Below are 13314 nucleotides of genomic sequence, written 5' to 3' on the forward strand. Positions count from 1 at the left end.
GCAAACTACCCACCCAAGGGCTGGTATAGCTCTCACACCCACAATCCCAGCACTGGACCATGGATCAGTCATAAACTCTAGAAGCCTGCACCCATGACTGCATGAGGCCTTGAGGGGACATCCAGACACAAACCATAAAAGTAGGAATGAAAGGGGTGAAGAAATACATAATATTTAGTAGTGTTTCAGTTAAGCCTGGCAACATAATTGGCTTGCAAGCTGCCTAGGTGATTAGTAAAGTACATTTCAGGCTGAGTGAGTGGCCATGAAGACATGACCTGAGTCTGTATCAGGTCCCCACCCACTTCCTCTCTGACACTATTTCCTTGCTCTGCTTCCCAACTGCCATAAAGTGAGCAGCTTTGTTCAGCCACAACTTCCACCGTGATGTGTCTGCCTCAAAGCCAGTAGACCATGGACTAAATCCTCTAAAACAGTGAACTGAACAAGATTAAGATGTAGGTGTCAGGTATTTTGTCTAACAATAGGAAAGGTGAATAATACTAGTAGATGCAATATACCCTTTTCAACTGAAGACCATAATTTCATAGGCAAATACATACAATAACTTGGCTATTGCTTTGGTATAAGTGGGAAAAGAAGTAAGCAAACAAAAGAGGAAAAAGAATAATGGTAGGGAAAAAAAAAAAGAAAATGAAATCAAAGTAACCACCTACCAGAACATTTGAATAGCAGCGAATAAAGCAAAGTGTTGTAGTCAGGATTTGCAAGGGAATAGAGTTAATACAGGACACATAATTTATAGAATTATCTTGTAATATTCACCTGAAAAGTCAACTAAAGAGCACAAGAGATCTGCCTATGCACTAGGGACTCAAAGCATCCAGCTAAGGGCTTGGATCCCACAGCAATGTCCTACAATGGTCCAGCTGGAGGCCTACAGCCCACAATTAGGTCTCATGCAAGTTTGTGTCAAAGATCTGTACTAGGAAGGCCCAAAGGCCAGTGGTAGAAGCTAGAAAGTCTGCATCAGCAGGATAAAAAAATCTGTGCCAGGCTGAGGGATCTGCACTGCAGCCAGGAAGTGATGCTCAAGGTAAGTACTAGAGTTCCCCTGAAGAGAACCTTAAGTAAGCAGTAAGGACCCAAGCTCCTCCGATAATGAGAACAGCTGAATTCATATCAAGAAACCAGCATGACAAGCATCTCCAGGAGAATCAACAGCACACCATCTTCCCCTCTTGTTCTCCTTTTATGCTGTAGCAATGATCCTCAGGTGGGCTTTCCACACCCAGAATCACACTGATTAAGTTCAGCTGGGGTGTTACAAGTTGACTGTTAGTTAATCCACCCACCGTATTCCAGGATCACCTCGGCTATTGACAAACTAAGTCTGAATTTCAAAACTGCCACCAGCTGCTTTATTCACCTACTCAGTAAGGTGTAATTTGCCTAGTCTTTGATACTCAAAACTATGCTTTGAATGAATGCCATATACTAGTTGCCATTTACTACTTATTTTTCTCATTGCTGAGACAAAATACCCAATACCTAATATTAAAGGAAGAAAACTTTGTTTTGGCTCACAGTTTTCAGAAATTTTAGTCCACAGTCAATCGGTTCCGAGCTGGCAGAGAGGCATTGCAGAGGAGAACCATGGCATGGTGGGGTAGGCAGAAGGCCAGCACTGAATTTGCAAGCAGCAAGCAATAGGACAACAGCCCTCCTTCTGCCCCTTATATTCTGTCCAGGCTAGGCTCCCTAAGAATGGGTAGCACTCACATCCAGGTGTAACTTTAACCCCACCATTATACATCCTAGACCCAGCCATCTCCAGAAAACCCACCTATGACTGACTGCATGAGGCTTTGGGGGCACATCTAGACACAACCTATAACACTATGTATTATTAATCTGTCTGAGGGTCAACTTATTTACCTGTAAAACTGTAAAAACAATAATAATCTCTTATAGGGTTGCAAGGACCCAATGAGATCTGTGAAAATGGGTTCTTCAAGTGTGTTATTAGTAAAGCTCAAAAACAGTGAGATACTTTTATTATCATTACTATAGAGTCAAAAGCAAGGCAGAAACTTATTTAATTAAAGCAAAACCAACCAACCAGTAAAAAAGCCCTCTTGGGCTCTTTTATCCATTTATAATTGAAAATTTCCAAGTGTAGTAGCTTGTAAAAGTGCTCATAAATTCTTCTCTCTCTATCCAGACCTTTGTTGTATAATTTTGAGCATCTTCCCATCAAAGTCAGAATCCCCAGAAATAGACATACTGGTGCATACTTATAGCCCTAGCTGCTCAAGATGCTGTTCCAGGAGGACCAAAGGAACTGCAGGCCAGCCCAAGCAACATAATGAGACCCCATCTCAAAAGAAACAGCAGAGGCTTTGTCTCATCAACTTTCATCTCTAAGTCTGCCAGTTATATACCTTGGCCAACAGAAGATGTTGAGCTCTTATGCACTCAAATCCACCACATGAATAAGCCCAGGCTAGCCTCTCTCATGATGATGGACTTGTGGCTCAGTTCGTCCTGGATCCCAGCCATCATCAGTATCCACTCACTGCATGTGTGAGTGAGGTCACCCTAGGTCACTTGTGCCTAGCCAATCTACCACCTGGCTGCAGACGCATGGGAAAACCCAATCAGTATCAACAAAACTTGGCACAGGTCATCAGAATAAGTGGCATGACACTAGACACACAAGGAATGATAAATGCTTATTGTTTTAAGACACAAAGAATGGAAGCAACTTTTAAACATAATAAAAACTAACTGATTTAACAGGGTTTTGTTCAGCTTATATTTTTGGTTACAAATTCTTACCAAAAAGGAGTTATAATAGATAGCACTTGTTTCTGTATTTATATACACACACTTGAGAAACAGACTAAAATAGAAATATGATTATGAATATATTTCTATCTCCTTAAATCTAGAGAAAAAAAGATACATAGCTACATAATAGTAAATTGTTCACTCTTATTGGATGGCATGTATTTGAGTTTTCCCAGTCTTTATAATCCATATCCTTTTTAAATCCATCTTATATAAAATCTTGTTGAAATATATCACAGCTTTTTTTCCTTTTTCATTGAAATCAATTTTTATTCATTCTTGCAACAGATATTTGGTGAACACTATGTGCAAACTATTATTTTAGGTACACACCTGTAATCCCAGGAGGCTGAGGCAGGAAGATAGCAGTGAGTTTGAAGCTAGCCTGCACTACAAAGTGAGACCCTGTCTCAAAAAGACAGAGAGAGAGAAAGAAAAAGAGAGAAAGAAAGAAAGAGAGAGAGAGAGAGAGAGAGAAAGAGAAAGAAAGAGTAAGGAAGGAAAGGAAAGAAGCAAAGAAAGAGAACAAAAGTTCCTGCCTGCATAAGGTTCGCAGTCTATTATGTTCTGCAGACGTGATCAAGTATTTAATTACTTTTCAGTGTAATTTTACCCTGCTAATATTTTCACATGTTAGAAGTACTATTATATGATTAAGATTTATAAAATGTTTCCCTATACTTTTACTCATTAAAACATTAAATCTGTATCTCAATAAGTCTTATTTGCAGTTAATTGTACCTAAATTTGCTCCCTTTTAATGACACAGCATAAATATTTTCCTATTTTCACTAATAATCAAATGCAAGCATCTATATTAAGTTTTTGTGAAAAGTATATGAAGGTAGTTTTTAAAATCTTCCACATTTTACAAAAGGCAGAGATTATATGTGCCCGTTTATCTTTGTAAATAGTTGCAGGCGTTGCCTTTATATTATTAGACTTCTAAGATATGAGGCCATGATTGCTTCGAATAGTAAAAATATTGCAAATGTTACCTGAATATTCAAGAAGAGCCAGGAGTATTCTACACTTTACCTCTGCAAAGAAAGGAAAAAGGAACACTTCAGTTAATTTTTCACTCTTTTTTCTGTGACCAACATCACATTTTAATTGAGTGATAAAGATGAGTATGATGTCAGTACACTAGGTAATAAAAATCCCATTTCTTTGACACGCCACTCTTGCCTGTTCATATAAATTCTACCAACTACTTAAACCCTAAAATATCTTCCATTTCTGAATTAAATGAGACAATGAAACACCATTCAAATGTTCCTAATTTTGTAGGTCATTTTAGATGTTTCAGCCTGAATGGTGTTCTTTCAACATCTATAGCTATTGTCGTGTGTGTCATTAAACTGTCAAACATATACATATTTTTCTTTTCCACCTTATCTCACACTGAGCCAATTACAGACATGTAATTCAGACTTGCAAGTACATATTAACTTTATACTCACTACTGTGTTCAATGAGCTAGACATCCATTTGCTAAAGAGTTCACTTTCAACAGGTAAATTTACAAATTCACAAATTTCCTTCTATGAGTCCAATATTATGGATATTATGAGAAGCAAAAAAGTTTACGCTGCATCTTATTCTAGAAAGGTTCACAAAAGAGAGAGGCAGATTTAACTGATAAGAAATGCTGGAAATACCTTAAAGGGCATTAAATTTTACAAGTGAGGTTGTAAGAACAAAAGCAGGAAAACATGGTGATCTAAGAGAAAACTGACCTGCTATATTATAACTTTGTGGCTTTAGAAAATTTGCTAAATTACTTTGAGGCTCAACTAGCTCATTCATAAATGATGATAACATCAATCTTGGCAACTTTATGAGCCCAAGTAGGAAAAAATAAATGGGAATATATAATAAAAATCTTTGAAAGGTATTGTTAGAATATAAACTTACCTGAAGCTGGGACAGAATTCTAAGACTAGAAAATATTTCATAAAAATTTGAAAATTTAGAGCACTAGGGGAGGAGCTTCTTAACAGGAAAGTAGGAATAGTGCTAGCAAAGGAATATACTGGAGAATAAACAACAAAAAGATAAATGATGTGGCACTGATTTTATGATGTCATCAAGAGGCTGACACTGGGACACAGTTAGAAAGCCACACTGATATTAGCAGCTTCTAATATCAGATTAATGAGTCCAGATTTATTAACAGAAAAGTGCCACAAGGCTGTGGGGCCGAGTACTGAAATCATGAACATATTTTAGGAAGAGGAACCTATTAAAGGCATATATGAATCAGAAAAAGATGAGGACAGAGATATTAGCCAGAAAATCACCACTATTATGAAAAAGGCAGAAAATGAAGAGGTATGTTTTCAGACACAAGGCTAAATACAGAAAAAAAAAAAAAGTGAAAAACTCAGTGGCTGCAAAAAAAGAGATTTTTGAAAAGACCATAACTTTTATAGCAAGTGAAGAATTCAAAATGTGTTTCTTAATGGCGGTGGTTGGTTACTCAAGTAAAAATGTCTCCACTAGTAATAATATTCTCACCACACTCAACCACAGCCAACCAGCTAGCGGGCTGCTAGGGGCTAGAGAGGCACCCATATCCACAGCCCACATCAACCAATCAGTGTGGATGTAGTTATTGTAGACAGCTGACAATTCCAGTGTGAGGTACGGAGAGTACAAAATCAGGACCTGAGCTGTGAATGTAAGGGTCTCAGAATAAATACTTTCTGAAGTACTGTTTTCTATCCTGAATTACAAGTTTATATCTCAAAGATAAAGTTCTTCACATGCAATAAAAACGTTCAAGACTTTGCCCATTCCAAATTGATACTACATTTTCTCTAAAAGCAAATTAATTGAATTAATTTTCATCATTGACAAGAAAAAATGTGGTAATAAGAAACTGTAGGATTTATAGCTTCGATGAGCATTATGTTACTAGCATCTATTCAAGAATATCTACCTTTTACTTTGTAAGGTATATGCTTCAATTCTGTAAACTGAAAAGTAAATTTATCATTTTTGATATTTGGTATTTGGGGCAGTTAATTCTGAATTTTTGCTAAATGTAATGTTACAAAGCTCAACAGGTAACCATGTTATTAAGCCATAGGGCAAAAAGACAGCCAAGAAACCCAGCTGTGAAGAGCAAAAGATTTCATCACATAATAGAACTGCTGTGATTTGTTTGGTAAAGCATTCCATACTTATAGTCTTTCTCTCTACCAATCTGAAACAATATTTGGGCCATTGTATCTGAGAAATTTTTTATACTGAAAACTCAGTAATCACAGAACATTTGAACCATCCCTATTTAATAAATGAGGAAGTTGGAGATAAAGACTTAAGTGACTCATTCAGACTCCGTCAGATATAAAGAACTGTCTTTTGTCAGTATAGCATATAGTTCTCTAATCTGCCCTAAGAATGTAGTTATTGGAGTTATGTTAATACCTAAGTAACATACAAAGGATCAAGGAATAAAAATGTAAACAAAGGCATGATAGTTATCATTCCTGTTTCTTCACCTTAGTAATAACATTGGGGGCCAAATAATTGTTTGTTGTGAAGGACTGTTGTATACATTACACAGTGTTTAGCAGCATACCTGGCTTTTACTCAGTAGGAGCCAGTGGGACACTCAGAACTGTTACCATCAAAAATATCTCCAGACATCGCTAGCCACCAGCCTAATCGCTGGGAAGAGAACTGCTAAATTAGACAATTTTTCAAATTTTTTTTTTTTTTTTTTTTTGGTTTTTCTCCGGTACCGGGAACCGAACTCACGACCTTGCGCTTGCCAGGCAGACGCTTTAGACAATTTTTCAAAGTACGTAAGTTTCTCTCTTCATATTTTCTGCCATAATCATTGGACACTCTCAGAAGTTTCTGTTGTATAACTCGGACCCCAAATAATATGCAATCAGATGCAGTGGAGTTGTCCCATGTTTTACATCTCCAATCATAGGATGTCATGTAAACAATGTCATAATGATAATCAACCGAGACAAACACTTCTGAAAAGGAACTCAAAAGATAATGATGAAAATTATGTAATTACTTTCATTCTCATACAGATTCACAATTGATTTTTTTAGACTTTCCATAACATTAGGCTTCATGTTTCTTGTGAATCTTTTGAAACTTTCTTGTATCAGAAATATATTAAAGGCCCTCGATAATCCATTTGTTTTTCTAAGTATGAGCCTTATTTTATTCACTGAGAATATTCTCCATGATATTCTCTAAAATGTTCTGATCCTTGGAACACAGGGTTCTGCAGTCTTGCTTCTTTCTCTCTTCCTCCCTCACCCATTTCATTTCTTTTATTTCCTCACAAAATGAAACACTGCAAAGAGTAATGAAGCATGACCAGTCTTTTGGCTTTAATGGGTCTTAAAATGATTATTGCTGATATCATACAACATTTTTTGCTGTTCACACTGACCTTCAACAAATTTTCTGATGTTCTGAGCAACAGCCCGGACACTGCTGGGAAGATTCCAAGGATCTTGCTTGATGTGAAGCCTTAACCTTTTTGGACAACTCAGCTTTGGTTCCATTTCTTGTTGAAATTCTGAATAAAAACAGAAAAATCTCTCAATCCTCAACCAATTCCCAAACAGTTAAGCCCTTAGGCTTCAAAATTCTCTTTGCTTTATTACTGTCATGCTAAAATAGTGTCATGATGGAAATTTCCTCAGCCAACCCATAGCAGAAAATTTGTTAAATTTGAAAAGTCAAATCTTAATAATAAATATTTCAACAAAGAACATAGAAGAACACTCTAAATACCCTAAACTAGATGTCAGAAAGTATTAGCTATGTATCCTGTTCTGTTTGGCTGTTGTGTCTGGAAATTCATATTTCGTAGTTTCTTTCTTCATCCTGGGATATAACCAAATAGGCATTATGCTTGGTTTCAGTAAAAGCAATGCAGCACTTATGTAACTTTAATTAACACAATTGTTTGGCCTACTCCATTCACATACTAGACTTTTTAAACTCTTAAAGAAAACTAAAAGGTCTATAGTGATCTATAATAAAAATCTATACTTTTTTGGTGTTGTAGTGTTAAAGAGATTGCGTGCCAGGCTTCACATATGCAAGGCAGGCTCTCTACCACTGAGGCGCACCCTTAACCATTTTTTTCTTTTTAATTTCATTTTGAGGTAGGGTATCACACTAAGTTATGCAGACTGGCCTCAAACTTGTAATTCTCCTGCCTTCGCAACCCAGAATTATAGGCATGCACTATGTCACCCAGCTTCTAATTTTTTAACATATTCAAAGATTATTAATATAGAAATAGCAGTCAGTGACCTAGGGAATATGAACAATCAGAATTTTTCCTGAGGTGATCGTGTCGCTTTATGACTGTATTATCTATTACCTTTTGTTTCCGGATTTCTTTTGTAAGTATTTTTAAACCTTACCTTGTAATCCTCGACCTGGTGTGAGATGCTTGGTTTGTTCAAAGGCCCTTACGACAGCCTGGCCTTTTAGGAGATTGGTAATTGAATCCACCTATCAACAGAAGATTTCTGAGAATCACATACTTCTCACAGTATATAATATATATTTCTAAAACCAAATCTCATTAAATACACATTACTTAAAGAAAGAATTATTTCTGAAACTCTATGATGCTTATGAAATCTATATTTAAATAAAACATTGTAAAAAAATTCTCTGCCTACCTCTCAGTTGCAATGACATTGCTTATTGTCTTACCATACAATAATACAAAATATCAATTTACTTGATGAAGAAAAGGAAAGACCAGGAGCTATTTCAAAAAAGGTAAAACTTACTAGAATACTTTTCAAAGCAATTAAACATTTCTACACTACAAATTTTGATTATTTTTAAATATGCAAAATACCAATATGAACATAAGGCAATCTTGTACTTTTTGAAATTAGGAATAATGTAGAGCAAGAAAAGTCATAGAGTATTCTGAAAGTCCCTCTGACAAAAATCCAAAATAATCAAAACAGCATCTCTTTGTGTATGATGCTTTTTAATTTTCCAAGGACTGTAACATAGCTGATATTCACAACAATCCTTTGAGTTGGTTGACTGACTGAAGGGATCTGTATTCTCCTTTTAAATGGAAGGGGCTGGAGCCATAGTTTGAAACATTTCCATTCTACCTTCAAGCCCTTTTACTGTGTCTGAAAAAGGAATTCCTCACTGTTTAGTTTGGGGAAAAAAAAAAAAAGACCCACAGCTTCCCCAACCTACCTGGCTGAAAAGATGCTCAAGGCAACTATGTATCTTGTCCTGCTTCTCATGAGAAATGCGAACGCTCAGGGGAAGTTCATCACCTACATGTAAAACAAACAACAAAAAAGTCATTCACTTCACGTTACAGTTAACATCTCAAAATAGTGTCATGTTAAGTAAAATAAACATAAGCCCTTATTCCACACTAATTCTTACATTCCGAATAAGAATTCTAGATGGTTGAATAGTGCCCACGATGCTGAGAGCAGAGCGCTGCACAGAACACTGCGCTACCCCGTGCTAATGATTCGTCCCAAAGGTTGGTTTCCCTACTGGCTGAACAGTTAAAATATATCGCTGTAAAGTATTTGCTCTTACTAGGTGAAACAATATTTGCTCCTCAGATGCAAACATAAGATGTTTGTACACTATTTAGATTATCAAGTTCTTCTCCTGTGTCCTCCCCCTTCTCCCATGTATGAGGCTTGCACTGCTGCACCTTGCTTTTTAATTTTCCAAGGACTGTAAAATAGCTGACATCCACAGCAATCCTTTGAGCTGGTTGACTGACGAAAGGAATTTCTATTCCCTTGCCTTTAAAAAGTCCATAGTTTGAAACTTCACAGTGCTGAATATGTTTGACAAAACTTATTTCCGTGATAATAATTCTCCATAGTATCACAGAAAGATCATAAAACGCAGTATGATAAAAAGTAGCTTTCTTTTCTTTTTAAGGCGTTCCCTTTATAACAGATTGGGAAATGGACTTTAGCAGGCACATTAAACTGTAAGGCCACCAAAAATGATAAAGGTAAGAGTATATAGAGATCAGAGAAGTAACCCTCCAGCAGTATCTCCGATAAAAGTAACATCAGAAGTGCGCGTGCCGCCGCCGAACGCACCTGAGTCCATTTCGTCACTGTGAAAGTACGAGCTGCACTGGCTGCTGCAGGCGCTCGTGAAGGAGGCGATGGAGTTCCTGTTGCTGCTGCAGTCACTGAGAAGAACACACTGTACGTTACTTGTGGGAGGGATTTACCCAGGTCGCCCTGCTATTGCTTATTAAATACACACATGTCCGCATTCTATTGATTGATATGTTCTATAGGAAACTTTGAGGTGGACAAACTTGCCCAACTCAATTTATCTCTCTTTGTAAAAATTATTATTTTAAACTCAATCATTTCAAATGTTCTTATATAATTTACTTCTAAGTGATTTTTTTAAAAATGTGTGATAACTGTAAGTTAGATCAAACATACAATTTTTCATATTCTATTTCATGATAATAGTTTTCTAATAGAGACAATGTTTCTAATTCTGCCTTTCAACTATTTTCTGGTAGCTTAAATTATAACTTATTGGTTACATGCTGGGCTCGCTTAGGGAGGTACCTTGTCTACCCCACCTGAGACTTCTGCACAGGTAAGAGCTCAACACTGGTTAATGTCCAAGGAAAGATGTTTAAAATATTTGTGTATGAATATGGACATAATTTGTATTTTAGAAATGGCACAGGAGATAAATTATTTTTTACCTCTCACAATAACTAAAAAGGACTTAATTGTAAATTTACATTTAAAATTTTTATCTTAACCTAGTGGGAAACTGTGAGGGTAACTAATTATCTGATAAGCAGAACAAGAAGTAGAAAGTATTTTTAGACACATAATTTCCCACTGGAGAAAAACCAGATTTCTATTAAAGAGCATACGCTCTTTTAGAAGCTAAAAGTAAATGAAATGCTAACAGTAGTTAATCTGTGTGATATGTTATTACATCTCCAGGAATAATTAAATTTTATACATTTGTTAAAATCCTTCTTGGAAAAGAAACTGGGATACCAGAGTGACTAGAAGCCAGACCACCTGGTTGTCTAGGTAAACTATGGCTCCACTGTTTCTCCATTTCTTTATATGTAGGATCAAATTACTATCAAAACCCACATGAGGTTGTACTCGGGATTATTTGAAACCATCCTGCTCCCTCATATTTTGGGTAAAAAGACATTTTAGTGGTAGAATGTATCCTTAAAGTGTATACAAGGCCCTGAGTTCAAGTCCCAATACTAGGGTAAAATATTTTTAACGCTAGCTGTTAGTCTGTAACAATTATCTCTGATAGGAGTAACATTAATTTAATTAATATTTACACAATATCATCTCATTGTAGACTACTACAGCAAACCAGGGTGAATAAGGTAGTTTTGCCTTTGATTAATTTAAATGAAATAGGAGACGCTGATGCTGCACACACAGTGTCTGTGGCTGGTGAGGACATGCCTCAATGAGCTTTCAGTGATACAAGGACTTAAGAAAGGAAAAGCCATTTTAATGAAGGAAATGCAGTAGAGGAGGGCTCACCTAAGAGCCTGGTAGGAAGATGACGACGGTTCTGAGTGACGGTACTGTGAGTTGAATTGTACCCTGCCACCCCATTCATGTGTTGAGGTCTAATATTCAGTATCTCAAAATATGACCTTGTTTGGGGATAGGGTCTTTACAGATGTCTCAGAGTTAAAAATGACACTACAAGGATGGGTTCTTAGTTCAGTATGCCTAGTATTCTCATAAGGAGGGAAAATTTGGACACAAGTAACACGCAGAAGGAAGGAAAGAGGCCCGGAACACATACATCTCTCAGAAGCAACCAATGTTGTCTACACACTGCTTCAGATTTTTGGCCTCCAAAATTACGATACTAAATTTCTGTTGTTTGTACCATCCAGTTTGGGATACTCTGTGATAGCAACTATAGGCAACTAACACAGAAAGCAGGCAAGAGAAGAAACAAACACAAAGATAGTCAGGGGAGTGAGCAAATGAAATTAGCCCAACTAGCTTGGAACACAGATTGTAAAAACAAATGGAGACACAGGGCAAAAAGAATCCAATGAAGCAATGACCTGAAAATGGTGTTGGTAAAATGTATTAATAATCTTCTCATTTGCTATACATGTCACAAATCTGTTTACAGAACGAATCTCCCAAGTTAGGTGTACAGAGCTGGAGAAAAAAACACCTTTTCCAAGTTATTCAGGTTATAAAAGGGAAGAATTTCAAAGATTATGCTGTCCCACACTGCTTTGTCTGATGTTGGTAATAACCGATAATTATTTTGAAAGAAGAATAAACAAAACCAACAACTGAAAACCTTTTCAAGGCCTCTGTGGAAAATACAGAATCACACTTGATCCTGGTGACAACATGAGGTTGAGGAAGAATTCATGAGAACTACCTGTAAGAGTCTCTGTTGCTGATGGTGTCATGACCGGAATCTTCCTGCTCATCTCCCGCTACGTTGAAACACACTCGTCGGCTGTTTCTTTCTCCCTTCTCGTTGTCACTGTCTGCTGGTGTTACACACTCTGATGTCTTGTGCTCCAGTTTAGGAGAATTTGTTATGGAAGATAAAAGGCTGCAATAATATATGAAGTAAATAGTAAGTGCATATTTTCAAACTGTCTGCTACAGACAACTACCTTTTCTGTTTAGTATGACAGGCTTATAATACTTCTAGAGTCCTTCCACGTTTCACATCAAATAAATATTCTTTAGCATAAAGAGTACACAACAGAAAGTTCACTTTTTCTACTTAGATTAATGAATAGCAATAACATGCAATTGAGACCAGAAAACTATGTTCAAAGCCTGGTTCTATCACATAGTAGCTGTGTTGGTATGGCAATGGTATGGCAGTTCTCTTTGATACTTATAAAATTTGAGAATAATATGAATATCTGGCCCACTTGACTGCTGTGAGAATACTACCTCTGTCCTCTCACCATACCACCACCATTGCCATCATATGAAGTTTTAAGATGCTAACCGAATATTGAATGCCAACACTAGATGTCCCTTATTATCTTGACTGGCTTATTCTCAAATATTAAACACCCAACTGTCCACTGACCCATACTTTGGGCTTTTCCCAGGAGCTGTCTATTTAATAGGGAGTATATTGTTTATCATTCCCTTGTCCCTACACACACAAACAGGAATCTTGGCCTACTGACAGAAAGGTGTTAGGCACAGTTATATTCCATGTGAGGACAGGAGGAGGCAGGGCCTCCTTTAATCTCACGGGCAGCCTACCCACAACAAAACGACACAAATCTGTCCAAAGGAAGCACTCTGCCACGGACTAAAGGCTAAAATGTCACATTCAGACTGGATTAGTGTAAAACCTGATGAACCTGATGAGTTTGAGGAGCTAGGGATTCTATCGCGGTAAAGTTTCAATATTTGAGTGTTAAAACTTCTATTGGAACTAATTCAAAACAAGGCAAGA

General features: G+C 36.8%; 1 protein-coding gene across 1 annotated transcript in view; it reads right to left on the reverse strand.

Moving 5' to 3' along the window:
* Prex2 (phosphatidylinositol-3,4,5-trisphosphate-dependent Rac exchange factor 2) overlaps nucleotides 1-13314 on the reverse strand; it is a gene marked incomplete in the record, with an annotated part of 260363 nt that overhangs the window by 90406 nt on the left and 156643 nt on the right. Inside the window, 6 exon segments of the mRNA XM_005392120.2 lie at nucleotides 3813-3854; nucleotides 7244-7372; nucleotides 8232-8322; nucleotides 9043-9125; nucleotides 9927-10021; nucleotides 12262-12441. Coding sequence (XP_005392177.1) covers nucleotides 3813-3854; nucleotides 7244-7372; nucleotides 8232-8322; nucleotides 9043-9125; nucleotides 9927-10021; nucleotides 12262-12441 — 620 coding nt within the window.

Source organism: Chinchilla lanigera, unplaced genomic scaffold (genome assembly GCF_000276665.1).
Source record: "Chinchilla lanigera isolate Chin_1 unplaced genomic scaffold, ChiLan1.0 scaffold00043, whole genome shotgun sequence".
Taxonomy (NCBI): Eukaryota; Metazoa; Chordata; class Mammalia; order Rodentia; family Chinchillidae; genus Chinchilla; species Chinchilla lanigera.